Raw genomic sequence first — 14636 nt, 5'->3', positions numbered from 1 at the left:
TCTAACTAGGGTTGTAGGAACATATGTGGGGTGTAGTGAGTAAATTTAATTTTTATGTTAAATGTTTTTTGTCCTTAACGGTAATTATGTACGAGAGTAAAATAGGTTATTCATGTTTAAAATTAGTATGAGGTGCAAAGAGCAAATAATGGGGTGCTAATAAAATCACCCTTTGGAAATTCTTAAGGAAAAAGTTTTTGAACCCTCTTTTGGAAACATAATTTTAAACTTATTTATGTCTTAATGATTTTAATCAAAAACACAAAAAGAGTTTTTTTTTATAAAAAAAAAAACCATTTTTGGATGAATAAAGGAACCGACAATCCTTGCACAGCTAAAAGAACACCAATGTACTAAATATATATATGAAAAAGGACATCCTTGCTAATTTTAATAAACAAGAGTTGTAGTGGTAGTGTGTATCATGTCAAATTACTTGTTCCAAAGAAAGCATATCCTTTAATTAACAAAGAACAAAGACATTTTAGAGTAAAAGATGAACTTTCTTTTTTTGGATTTCAACATGGTGTCTGAGAGGGAGAGAGAGAGAGAGAGAGCAAAAACTTATTTCTTATTTCTTACAAAAAATTATTATAACCCTTTAAAAAAAATGATTATATTGCCAAAGACAGAAAATGATACATGAAAAAAAAAGTGGCTAAGAGAGCCACAGGGCCATAGTGCCAATGATAGAGAAAAAGAAACTTTAGAAATCTAATATATAGAAAGCTGCAAAAAGCTAATCAATTCTATCTAAATACTAAACTATTGCAACATTCCAGTTTAGTAGAATAAAACTCATTTCATACGCAAATATCATTTTATGGCCACAGAAAAAACTAGAAAGCGAGAGAGAAAAAAAGAAAAAAAAACACACACGTAGAGACCAAGCAAAATCTATGCCGCAAACAAAGGAAAGAAAAAAAACTTAAACCACCAAACTTTATGGGATCTGCATACTCCAACTAGGGTTAAGTTGTAAACCAACCCTAGATAAATTCTCAATTTGCCAATCACATAACCCCAGAATAATGCCCAATTATAATCCAACCAAATCGAATTAGTCAAACACAATATTTTTATTCAACAATACAAAAGAAATGTTTTTTTAGAGAACAATACAAAAAAAAAAAAAATATTGATAATACAAAAAAAAAAAAAAAAAAAAAGCTTCTTAAAATTTTCCTTTTACAAAAATAACATCCTTAAATAAGATTATCAAAAAAAGTAAAACATAACTAGAAGAAAAATTAACCATCCATTTGGGTGAATGAATTGAAAATTGCATAGAATTCTTAAATGACGGAATTTAGATCTCCATCGTTTAAATGTTTGGCAATTTATAATTTCAGTGTTTGGATGCATGTATGTCGAATTGTGTAAATTACAAAAATTACCGTGAAAAACGAATTCTACTCAATAAAAATTGTGATGACGCCTCTTTTGACGGAAATTAAACTCGGGAATCTTGATACCAATTTCCACCATTTTTTCTCATTTAATAAGTTTCATGCTTAAGTTGCCAAATAATGGAAATATCAATTTCTTCTCTTCAATTCCCGACTTTTAAGCTAAATCTCGAGTTATTTTCCTCCATCCAAACCAAGGGTAACAGGAAAAAAAAAAACATATAGAAAGCAAATTGTTTCAGTTTCTTTTACAAGTTGAATTTGAATGAGTACCTCCTACTACTCACCACCAAGGACTAAAATATCGATAATATCGACAAATATTGAGGATATTATCATTTTTTCGGGTCTATGATATTTTGGAACATATCGATACACATATCGTATAAGTATCGATAATATCGGAAAATATCGACGTCGATAATTTCTCTCACATTTCAACAAAATTTGGCCAAAATGTCGCTATAAGATCGATAATATAGAGATGATAAAGACAATGAAAATTTTGAAGAGTTATTTACAGTAACACCCCCTGAGGTTTCTTGTGTTTTCACAAACCCCCCTCATGTCAGAAAAATTACATGAACACGCCTTGAGGTTTCAGTTTGTTTTCACAAAACCCATTTTTGTTGATTGTTTGTCAAAAAATTGATGATCTCATTGGAAAAAAAAACTTGTGCAAAAGACAAAATTAACCGCAATGAAGTATATGCAATCTAATCTCAAAGGCCAACTTTGTCATTTGGAGATTTTTTTTGTATAAAATCATCAATATTTGGATGAAAAATCAATGAAAATGAGTTTTGTGAAAACAATTTAAAACCTCAAGGGGTGGTCTTATAATTTATAAAATCTCAAGGAGTTTTGTGAAAAGCCGAAAACCTCTCAAGGGGTGTTAGTGTAAATAACTCAAATTTGAACCTTATAGGAACTCTACGTGGTACTAAGTCACTTAAATATCTTACCATGCAATGTATAAAATGTAAATCATTTATATATTATAAAGAAATGATTGTGGTGTGTTTAATCTTCTTTCATTAATTACTAGCCTCTCCGCACGCTCTTCCGCGCCTGCGTGAGGCTTTTTTTAAAAAAATTAAAATTTATTTTAGAATTAAAAAAGATAATGGGTAGTTATGTTCCATAAAAATAGGCCATTATCTGATTTTTCTTTTAATTTTAATTTTTTTAAATATGAAAAAGTGTGAATTTACCATATTATCCTCATTTAATTAATAATTTCAATTCTTAATGTTTGCATTAACTAAGGGCATTTTCTGGTATTTTGAATGTTTCACCATTCTCTGCCTTTTACTTTATATATATAGATTATATGTTTTCTACACTCGCAGTGTTTGTTAGCTCTCTATATAATCAACTTAAATTAGTTAAACTCATCATGCAATGCATTTCATTTTAATTTTTTGTGATAAAGTAATAGATAATTGACTAAATAAACATCCTCCAAAGTTTTAAGAAAAATTTCTAAGTTTTTCTTACAGTTTTTGTGGTTTTAATTCAATTTTTATCAATATCAATAATTTTTCGATATCGATGGTTTTCCGAAATTTCTATTAAAATTTTTGTATTTTCAAAATACCGATGTTTTCGAAATGATCAATATTTTAGAGGTCGCTCACCACCACCACGCACCTTTTCTTTTTGGGTCATATGCCAAAAGCCGCTCTACTTTTCTCTACTAGTCTGCTGGTAAAACAGCATTTAACATAACAAACACTAGCATTTCCAGGAAGCGGTGTGTTTTCTATCAATGGCGGATCCTCGAGAAGAAAAAGAGAAGCAATTCTTAACTGAAGTCGCCGAGTTAGATGAAGCATTGAGAGTGTTGGATTCTTCTCTGTCTCAAATCAAATGGCGACTCAAATATGCAAGACGTCGACTTGAGACAGGTCTTTCTTTTTCTCTCTCTTTTGGTCTAGAGTCTCTGCTATTTTTCTTACTCAATTTCGGTTATGAGTTTTAGCATTTCTTGGTCTGCTTTCCCAAATGAACACTCTATTTTGGTTTTGGGTTTTTATCAGTTTTGGTGTCTTTCAACTCTCACTACCTCAATTTAGCTTCTGGGTTTTAATACTTTCGTCTGTTTCAATTCTCACAACTGAATTTAGCTTCTGGTTTTAATAATTTATCTCTTTCAAATTGTAGACTTAATTATGCTTCATTGAAACTTTATAAACTTCAGATTAAAATGTTTGTTTGTCTCTTTTCAATTAGAGATAATTTTTCTTGTGGGTCTTTTGGTTTTCAATTTTATAACTCAACATTTCTGTTGGAATTTAGAAGCGGCCAAATGGTTATACTTGTATAGAGCTCAGTAGGGTATTCAGACATAGTTTTTTAATGGTCCAGGGTCGGAGAGCTCTGGGGCGCGTTTGTTTCATGAAGATTTTTTCCTTTTTTGAAATATTTTTATGTTTCTTTCAATTTCATTTGTTTCAGAATGGAGAACTCATGATTGATAGTAATGAAATTTGTTAATTCATTAAAAAGAAAAGATTTTTTTTTGGTGATAACGAAATGGAAACAAGCAATAAAGACTAGATATAAGCTTGATTTTATTTTCCTTGTTCCATAGAATAAACATGGGAATAAAAGTAAAACTATTCAGTTCATTCCTGTGCTTCTGTGCTATTTTCATATATTATGAAAGCCAATCTTTTTCTTCTCTGTCATGATACTTTTGGTGATTTCACTTTTAAAGTTGAAGAAGTTCTTGAATCTTTATGTTTATTTGTTACTGCAAATTCCTTTAGCTTACTAGGAAAGTATTTATAAATCTTTTAACCTAAGTTATTTCTTGTCATTATGTATACTGACTTGTGATTTTGTGGACTTGCAGATATTCTAGCTTTGTGTACAGGAATGAGGCCAGTGATAATGATAGACTATGGTGGAAAGATGCCTGAACTGCAAGAGAGATTTTGCGCTCTTTTAAAACTTTGTCAAAAGGTTTCAGTTTTTAATACTTCACTAAATTAGTATTGCTGCTGCTGCTGTCATAGTACACACTGAAACTATATCCAAGTTTGCTAACTCTTACTCTGTTAATATTTTTGCCAATAGGAAAGGCATTTCCAACTCAATATAAGTTTTTATATATTTTTACTTCTATGACTTCTAAAGTTTTTCTGTTTCATTTTAAAAAATTTCACTCGTGTGTTTCTCTCAAGTATACTCATATACTACTCTGTGTTAGTGTATCTTTGGTTGGTTTTCATATCCATGCACAATATCATTTCTTATCTCTCTCAGCTCTCTTTTTTCCCCTTATATTTCCGCTAGGATGCAGTCCGAGCTTTAACTGATATTCTGCATTACCTGGTCTTAAGAAATGGTGCTCACTATCATGTCTTGATATTATTCTGTCCTCTTTTCTTTTTCTTTATTAGGAGTTATTGATTTTCTGAAACTCAAATAACCTTTAAAACTTTTGTACAGGATTTGCCCATTTTTGAGCATCTGAGAGTAATGGTTATAGAAGAAATGATATATTTAGTTCACACTAGAGCGCTTGCTGATCATGTTAGGTCAAGCTTGAACTCAGAACGACAGCTGCTCTTTGTGGACCTTGAACAGGATCCTCTGAAGGTTGCTTCCTGCTGTATGCCCTTTTTTTCCCCTGTAATCTTTACCTTTAAACTTTTGACATGCTTATTTTATACTCTTTGGTTATGCTTATTTTATACTCTTTGGTTAATGCACTTCTTTCTTTTCTGCTACAGATGATAACAGAAGCAGAAAAAAGCCCACTGGTGATGCAGCTTATATCAATTCAGAAGTTGTTCTCTTTGTCATTTCCTCTTGGTGAAAGGAAAGATGATGCATCATCATCTCGCAGTATAGATAACATGGTTGATGCTAAACCGCCCAGAAATGAACTTATCCCTTCTCAGTCATCTGACTTTATTGATCTTAGTAGCTGCATGCAAAACACTCAGGTCACTCTGCCAACATTAAATGGGTAACAACCTAAGCTCACGTTTGAATGCAACTTTACTACACCTGGGGTGCAATATTGTGCTGCTTCAGATTTCTATGTACGTTTGTGAAAAAATTCAGCATTACTTGAAAATGTGCATACTGACATGTTGTTAGAAACTGAATCAAAGTTGAAGCTGACTTAATCCAGAAGTAATTGTGACACAATTTCATAACCTTTTAAGGAAGGAATTCTGTTAGAAGTGGCATGTAAACCCCATTCAAATAATACTTAGTTTCCAATATTTAAGATTACTTCTACGGTTGCCAAGCTTTTTTTCCATGGCTGCATTGCATTGTTTTATAATTACCGATGCGTAATTGTTAAAATTTTTAAATCAAGAGTATCTGCCTTCGCCTACATAGTATGAATTTCTATTACCATTTTTCATTTCTCTTCTATCCAGAATGTTTGGATTAGCATTTCAGTCTGATACACTAAAAATAGCTGTTTAACTGCTTCAGATGGCTTCTTGGTTATCCAGTTGTGTACATGTTCATCAAGGAGCACGGCGTTAAGGCTGTTCGTAATATTTCTAGCAAGTATCTTCACATCTATAGAATATCAGTATGCAGGTTAGTTTTTCAGATTCTTGTTTTATGATATGTTGAATAATTACCATAGGATTTGAATCATGATACCTACTGTCTTACTAGGATATTCAATGTCCTTCTTGGGCCACATATAAATATTTTTGTTCTTTTAAAAGTACTAACATGCCATCCTACAAGGAGTAATGAGACGCAATGTCTAGGATTGCAAGAAGTCCAATAACCAATAAAAGTAAATTTGTGTTTGTAGTACGTTTGCTTGTTCCAGTGAACTTCAGCTTAAGAAACTAGTGTGAATACCAATCTCACATTGTGTTCTAAGATGTATGGAAAACTATGAAATAGTTCTCAATTTTGAGCAATTAATTTACTTAACAGTACGAACCAAATGTCAGTCTTCTTACAAATACATTGCTTAAATTAAAGTAGTGTATGTGTGGTACATTGGAACTCATTGAGACTTATACATGTAGCTTGTTGACGTAAAAGTTTGTAATTCTTGCAGGAACGGAACCCCCAATAAAGAATCTGAACTCGAAGAACTCTTGAGGTAACACTCCATTAAATTTTTACTTAGTGTTATTCTTAATGGATATCTGGTGCGAGTAGAAAAGAATAATGCATAAGACAGAAAAGCCTGCTTTTAAGTGCATGAACTATGGATTATATTAATATAAAAAAATCCATTAGGGAACGAGTACACCAGTACAGAATATGAGGGAGATGTTATGTGGTGCATGCATCTCTGCTACTAACTGAGGTGACTTTTGTGTTATTTTGAACCCCACCCCATATTCCTAAGTAGTCCTTCGATTCGGGCTTAGGGATTCCATGCTGTTGTGCTTAGGACTCTGTTTTTTTAGGAAGGATGACTTATTGCCTTGTACAGTGAAATACTAGGATAAATTTTCAATGGATTTCTTTCAACATTGCTGGAGTTTATAAATTTAGACTTTAGGAAGGTTTTTGAGGAGTTATTTAGGAAGGGTGTCCTAATGGGAAAATTAATTCAGCTTAGTAGTTATTTAGGAAGGGTGTCCTAATGGGAGTTATTAGACTTTATATTGAAGAAGTTGGATTCATTGAAGAGTAGTAATTTTAGGTTGATCAGCTTGGTTTCATGTCTGCGTAAAATTCTAATCAAGAGAGACCAATTCGGATTAATTGTGGCTAATGAGCTGATAGAGGATTGTGGGAAAATTAGGAAAGAGGAGTTAGAGAGTAAATTGATTTAAAGAATGCTTATGATAACGTGGAATAGGAATTTTGAACTTTGTGCTACAGGAATAGGGTTTTTCGTCGGAGATGGCTGAGGTAGAGCCAAGGATGTCAGTATTCAGTAATGATTAATGAAAAATGGATGGCCATGGGGAAAATTTGGGATTTTAAGGGACTTAGACAGAAGACCTATTGTCTCATCTGCATCTTGCGTATGCGGGTGGAACTCCCAGAGGGTGTAAGTTTTGGGACCTTGTTGTCTACCAAGCAAGAAAGAGTTTGGAAGGGTGGAAGAATGTTTTCATATCAAGGGGTAGGGAGGCACACTTACTGCAATCGGTTTGGAAAGTTTACCCACTCATTCTTTGTCTTTGTTCAGAATCCCAAGTTAGGTGGCAGCAGAGTTAAAAGACTTATGAGGGTTTTTGTGGGAGAGCCAAGGAGAAGGGAAAAAGGAGCATTGGGTGAAGTTGGATTTAGTTTCAATATGCAACGGGAAATGAGGATTTGGGGTGGGAATTGGCTACTTGAATCATCTCCAAATTTTTCTTTCAAATTGTACTTCAATTGATTGATTGACCATCCGTTTTCGCCCTCGTTCAACTGCTCAATCAATTGATGGGCATAAGAAAGAAAATCTAGTATTTTTTTCTTATCATTCTGCCAAAGAAGTCATTCATTGTTTCAGTCGGGTTTCATGTTGGAAAAAAGTCAGAAATCTAGAAATTATGGTCATAAGAGTCACTTTTTATTATTTCGAATTGTGAGATGGTGTAATATTGTGATAACCATGTTCATCATTTAGACGGTCAAACTTTTAATATCATAATGATTATTTTGATGGTTTATAACCAACATGACTGGAATTTACTTTTTGTTAAATGGTTGAATAGTTTCTCGGTCCCCTACGATCTAAGCATGAGAGGGAGCAAGGAAAAATGGGCAGAGGCATTTTTGGCTCATATGCAGGGGAAGTGGGAAATATGCAGGCCTGCTTGGAGGTCTTTGCAGATGGAGGTTAGTGAACTAAAACCACGGCCCATTGCGCTGTAAACTGACTGCTTTCACTCCTTCACTCACCGTCCTCAAAAATAGAGTTAATAAAACGAAAATGGACTGAAATGGTATTTATGCAATCATGTATCCTCCAAGAAAACTTCCTTGTTAGGTTCAATCTGAGAAATACTGGGCTAAGGAGTTTGATGTTATTTGTCACAATAAAGTTCATATATATTGTAGATCTATGAATTTGCAAATTGCAATCCTCTGGAGGTGAGTTTAAACTTCAGAATGGAAATTTTAGATTTTTTCTTGCATTTTACAATTTAGTATTCTTTTTATGTGCAGACTTTTATTTTTGGTTTCTCATTCTATTACATGATTGGACTAACATGTGTAACAAAGGCTATGAATCCTTTTTGGATTGTGCCTTGTAATACTTGTAGGGAAACATGGTAGGGATTTTTTATTTGTACGGATTTTTTTTTTGCTCCATCCACCTTTAGATGCGATTTCTTATTAGTGTTTTCCCTTAACTCTCAAGAAGTATTGAAGGACAATACAATGTTTGTGGTGGGGACTTCAGAAAAAACAAATGTCCAAAAGAAGTAAAATTGTAAGTCCTACAACTTCTCCTTCTACTCCAGACTCAATAAATTTTAGGGAAGATGATGTTGCAAGTGATAAATCTATTAGCCTGTGGAGACCAATAGGCATAATGACCACAGAGAATACAAGCGATGCAGACCCTATCGATACCTTTTCAACGCATGGGTACATGTCGGTTGATAAATCTTCCAATGAATCTCTTCTATCATCTCAAATTCCTGCTCAAATAGAATCCATCAAAATGGAACAAAGATCTCGTAACTTCTCAATCGATGAAGACAATCAGCTTGTGTCTGTTTGGCTCAATGTTTGCTTAGATGCAGATAATGGAGATGAGCAAAAAAGTAGTGGGTATTGGAAAAGAATATGGGAGTATTTCAACAAGGGAAAGAAATTTACTTTTGAGCGTGTTGCTGATTCTCTAATGGACTGTTGCTCAGCCATGCAATTTGCAGTGAATTATTTTTGTGGGTACTATGCCCAGATTAAAGCAATGAAACAAAGTGGTGTCAACGACCAAATAGGGTAAAAATATTTAATATGTTTTTATCTTAATAGTTTCACTTTTCAAATTTTCGAATTATTTATTTTATATACTTTTCCAGATAATACCGCCGATGGAGATGTACCAGCAAATACAAGACCACATTTCAATTTCTACACTGTTGTGCAAGTACTGAAACACAATAAGAAATGGATGGTGAATAGTTTGAAGAAAAAGCCAAATATAGAAAAAGTGCGAGTCTGGGAATGTCATCTCCTTATCTGGATTCAATAAGTTTAAGGGAAGACGATGTTGCAAGTGATACATCTATCAGCTTGGAAAGGCCAGTAGACAGAATGGTCGCAAACAATTTTTTAAGGAAAAAGATAGATTACGTTCAAGACAATTCGACTGTGCCTGCAAGGTTGTCTTCCAAGAATTTAGAACAGAGAAAAAGAAGTGGAGCATAAGTGAAATGAGAAGCTTCATTGAAGATATTCTCAAGATCAAGAGCTTATTTCAAATAAGCAGGAAAAACTTCATAGGGAACAACTAAAAGAGGAAGAGAGGATAATGTTGATTGATACTATTGGCTTGCCCCAAATGCAAGCAGAAAATCCGTAAGAGAAATCACGGCGAAAAAGAGAGGTTGGTAGTAGTTTAGATTAGTAGTCATTGTACATAGTTCAAATTAGTTGTAAGCAGTGTTCCACTTGGCCTTGCTCGTCTTTTTGCGTTAGTATGCAAAGCTGACATAAAATCTCTTAGTGTGTCTTGGCCCCAAATATGTGTTAAATTTGCATGATTGCAAAGCGTGCTCGAGCACCTTGTTGAATGCTTGCTCCACATAATTTGTTTTTTCTTTGTTTTTTTTAGTGGGGTCATCTTCTCTTGTTGACTCTTGAGCTTCAAAAAAATGTTTCTTGTTTCTTCACGGAGCTGAAATTGTTTTTGCAAATATTTTGATTATGTATGCAAGTATTGTTTTTAGTTTAGTATGATGTTGGCAGAAGTTCTTGACACCTTGGTATTTTCAAGGTTTCATTTGCTTTTCTGCACGGCTTTTTGCAATGGTAATGTGGTTGCAGAGTAATGTAAAAGGACATTTTTGTATGCATCATGTACAGCTAGACTAAATAATATAGTTTTATGGGTATTCGTCATGATTTGTGAAAGCGAAATTAGCTAATGACAGGAAATATATTTATGCCTCATTATCAATCAAATTTCCTGCTTATGCTGACCTAACTTTTAGTTCTATGTGATATTGGCCATACTTATAAAGATTTTACAGGCTTGAAGATTCAGAAAATCACTTTACTATAGACATGGTTGAACGGTTTTAAAACGCATTGTGGTTTTTATTCGACTGCCTTACGGCTTATAAATGTAAGGGCGAGAGAGGTTTTTGAATTGGATCCGGATCCTTTGGTTAGGAATTTTTTCTTTTTTGGTTTTTGGTTTTCCTTAGCAAGGAACTCTCCCTGCTATATTTTCCTGAATTTTAAGAATTTGTTCCCTTTAGTGTTGAAGTTAGTAAATGAGGAGGCTTCTCTCCAGCAATGGAGGAGAGCCCCCCTCCTTTGCAAGACCATGTTATGTAGCAGAACAGCGAGCGCAACATGGGCTTCTCTAGGCAACAGCATGCATAAAGTCATCAATCCTACGGCCCAAGTAGATTTTATACTATAAATCTGTACCCTTTTTAAAAGGAAAATTGTATGCGCATAAAAAAAGATACGGGAAATTGTATGTACACAATACCAGTTGCTCATTATACCCCACTTTTGTTTTAAATCCCTAAAGGGCCAAACCTCTCATTTTTGTAACCTTTATTTATAGGGTAAATGAGAACTTTTTATGGTAGGATAAAAGTTTGGTGTAGGATGCAGATATGGACTTAGTCAAGTTGGCTAGAACAGATACTCTACACCAGAGTTCAAATTCTCCTCTCCGTAAATTAAAATAGAATATCGCTTGTATAAAAAAATAAAAATAATAGTTTAGTGTAGGTAGGATATATAGAAATTCCCTTTTCAATTTTAATTGCAGCTTTTGGTTTTGTCAATTTTAATTGCAAAGCTTTGACGTGTCTAAACTTTTAATAACAAATAGAATAATAAAATAATACTAATAGCTAACATCCAAAAACTAAATAAACTGAAAATGTGTGAGGAAATTATATACTTATTCAGCAATGCTTAAGGCGATGCCAATTTTCCATCATAACACGCAGAGGCAAAAAGATAACTGAGGTTGGAAAACCCCTTCTCCAATCAAAAAGCAAATGAAATTGAAACAAAGGTCCTACAAAGTTAAAAAGAAGAAGAAAAAAAATAAGAGAGCAAAAGTAATTTTGTTTTGAGATCTTCTTCTTCTAAGCTCCCTTGATTAGGGTGAAGGCGTCAGACTCGCTGGGAAGGGCAGGGATTGCTCCCTTCTTGGTGGTTGTAATGGCTCCACATGCATTTGCAAATTTCAGCACCCCTCTCAACCTCTGCTCATCCTGCGCATTCAATTCAATCACGTAAATTAAATAATTCATCAAGTTTTTCTTCTTTCTAGAATTAAACATGCATATGGATCAAATCCATAATATTTATTGTTTTTTTTTTAAGGATGATAATAATACTTACTTCAAGAACAGATTGGTCATCAACAATCTTTGCAAGCAGGGCACCCACAAATGAATCACCAGCACCAGTAGTGTCCACTGCTTTCACATGGAAGGCTTCCACGGATCCCCGGAAATGCTGCGTTTGTTTTATAAGCACACAATCAATCAAACTAATCAACCCGAAACGAAAAGAACAACAATCAATCAAAGCAATCGACCCGGAAAAAAAAAAAAAAATCAACCAGTCGGAGCAAACCAACATTATGATAATGAGATCTTAACTAACATGTCACATATTTGCAACTGAGTTAATTTACAAGGGAGTGTTGATTTGCATCATGCTTAAGTCCCCTTCCATGCGTAGATTCCATTAAACAAAAGCAATAAATAAATATATAAAACTCAACCACCCAGCAGCCCATCCTCCCCCCCCACATTAAAGAGAATACAATACCTCCAAACCCCTATCTATAAAAACATACTAAATTCCAAAACACGCTGGCACCAAATTCCAAAAGTTGTCAACAAAATAAAGAACAAATAACTCAAATCCACTTTCCAATTTCTTTTGTTATTTTGAAAAGGTTCTGTTGTTATTTTCTATTTTTTTAATATTCAAATCAATAGATCACGATATGATTCCTTTCAGATCAACATATATTAAGATACGGGTCCCACTAACGGAAGAAAAAAAAAGGGAATACTGAGATATGGGTCCCACTAATCCAACTTCCTTTGTCCACAAACCAAAATCATAAGAATGACCTAACTCTACCTAACCCCAATGACCAAAGCAACAAAAAGTCGGAATTAATTATACAACAATGCAAATGTGATTTAGGCTAGTTGGTCAAAACAGTGTGCGGCGCTTGCACTCAAGTTAGATCCCCGTCCCCAGACATTATATTAGTTTAGAATATCGCTTTGTCAAAACTACACAACAATGCTAGTGCAAGAAAAAATGAACTGACCTTGGTGTAGTATCTGCAACCGTTCTCACCAAGAGTGACGAGGAGGAGCTTCAAGTTGTCCTTCCAAAGAGTCAATGCATTCTCATCATCAATTTTAGGGCTCCCTGTGAGGAACTCAAGCTCCACATCACTAACCTTGATCACATCAGCCTTCTCCCATATGCTCATGATCTGCTTGCGTGCCTCCTCCGCAGACGGCCACAGCGGCAGCCGTAGGTTCGGGTCGTAGGAGAGCAATGCACCGGCATCTTTGGCCACCTCCATTGCCTTTAGATGGGCTGATCTGCATGGCTCCACAATCAAGCTTATGGATCCATAGTGGAACACCTTGGCCTATATAAATATATACAAAACCAAAATTAGTCTTAGAAAACAACCATATCCACATATTTTTACATAGAATTGATCATGGCACATGCTTGCTAAAGCTGGATTTGGGTAACATAAACCAGTAGGGCCCATTACCAAAATTTCAATTAAAAACATATGCGTATGTAACCCAAAAAAAACAGTGAAAAGGAGTGATGGGACTCGTTTCCCTCATTGGACTAAGAAAAAGAGAAAAAAGTGGAAAAATAATATAAACATTGATATCATTTCCCATGCTGTGATGATGGGTTACTCTTTTGTAATTTAACAAATAAAAATAAAATAAAATGACCACCAAAATTTCAACACTTTTTTTTCGTCTTTTTGGGTAAAAATTTCAACAATTATTTCTTTTAAATGATTTGAAAAGTCATATTTCACGCAAGACGTTGTGTTGGTGCGCGTGGGGAGACATCTGGTCTAAGTAAACAAAAGACGCTCTAGATCACAACCCCCACTCCCTTACCAGAACGTGTGATGAAAGAAAACACAGACGCTCCCAAATCCACACGCTGCCAAACTTTATTTTCTTTTATTTATTTATTTATTTATGTTTTGTACTAACATTACTAATAGATCTGTAATAAGCGGGACCCACCCCCACATCAGAAAATTACGGGTGCCGAGAGGTGGTGGTGAGTAAGATCCAGTGGATCCTGGATCTAGTCTTGGGTCCCAGGGCGGTCGTGCTTACGTGTCAAAAGTCAGCGATAACTGTTCCGTCAACGGCTGGTGAGATTATCACGCCCACCCTCACCCTCGCACCCTCCTCCCTCCAAATTTTCCGACAAAAATAAAAAACGCAGACAAAAAAAAAGTCAGACAGAGAAAACGTACGGATTTGATGAGCTCGAAGTTGAGCTCGTCGGGCCTGAGCAGCATATCGGCGCTAGGGTTGCGGTAGAACATGAACTCACGCTCTCCGTCGGCGCGTAGGGTCACGAAGGCCAGGGCGGTGCGGGCGCCCTGATCGAAGAGGATGCCCTCTCCGGTGACGCCGTATTGCTTCAGGATGCCGGCGAGCATGTGGCCGAACTCGTCGTCGCCGAGTTTTCCGACGAACGCTGCCTTCCCGCCGAGGCGGGCCACAGCGATCGCCACGTTGGCGGGGGCACCACCGGGGGCCTTGAGGAAGCCCGGCGCCTCGGCCAGCGAAACGCCCGATTCGGTGGGCACAAAGTCGATCAGCATCTCGCCGAAACTCACGATCAGTCCTTTTCCGGTCGCCGGTACGCCATTGTTAGCCATAGCTGTTAAAGAGAGAGAGACAGAGAGAGAGCAGAGAGAGAAGAGAGAGAAGGGTTTGGTGGATGGTGAGGGAAATATTAAGAGAGAGAGAGAATGGGGATGGAAGGTGGGGGGAGTATTTATAGGAGTGCGAGAAACCGAGGAAGAGGATGATCCGAATA

General features: G+C 35.4%; 2 protein-coding genes across 2 annotated transcripts; one reads left to right on the top strand and one right to left on the bottom strand.

The window, feature by feature from the left end:
* The first annotated feature begins 3069 nt into the window (after nucleotides 1–3069).
* LOC110747555 (uncharacterized) lies at nucleotides 3070–8494 on the top strand. Its single transcript, XM_088247367.1, has 7 exons — nucleotides 3070–3319; nucleotides 4270–4379; nucleotides 4869–5018; nucleotides 5153–5391; nucleotides 5874–5984; nucleotides 6466–6510; nucleotides 8072–8494. The coding sequence occupies exons 1-7, from the start codon at nucleotides 3181–3183 to the stop codon at nucleotides 8229–8231; spliced, it is 954 nt and encodes a 317-aa protein (XP_088103493.1). The 5' UTR covers nucleotides 3070–3180; the 3' UTR covers nucleotides 8232–8494.
* Nucleotides 8495–11428: 2934 nt separating this feature from the next.
* On the bottom strand, nucleotides 11429–14636 carry LOC110745947 (putative fructokinase-4). The gene is made up of 4 exons (XM_021946109.2): nucleotides 14065–14636; nucleotides 12859–13191; nucleotides 11907–12023; nucleotides 11429–11776 (listed from the first exon to the last, which is right to left on the bottom strand). Exons 1-4 carry the CDS (start codon nucleotides 14473–14475, stop codon nucleotides 11648–11650), a joined length of 990 nt encoding a protein of 329 aa, XP_021801801.2. The 5' UTR covers nucleotides 14476–14636; the 3' UTR covers nucleotides 11429–11647.

Source organism: Prunus avium, chromosome 1 (genome assembly GCF_965620075.1).
Source record: "Prunus avium chromosome 1, drPruAviu1.hap1.1, whole genome shotgun sequence".
In the NCBI taxonomy this organism is placed as follows: Eukaryota; Viridiplantae; Streptophyta; class Magnoliopsida; order Rosales; family Rosaceae; genus Prunus; species Prunus avium.
This window is presented reverse-complemented; position numbering and strand designations above follow the sequence as displayed.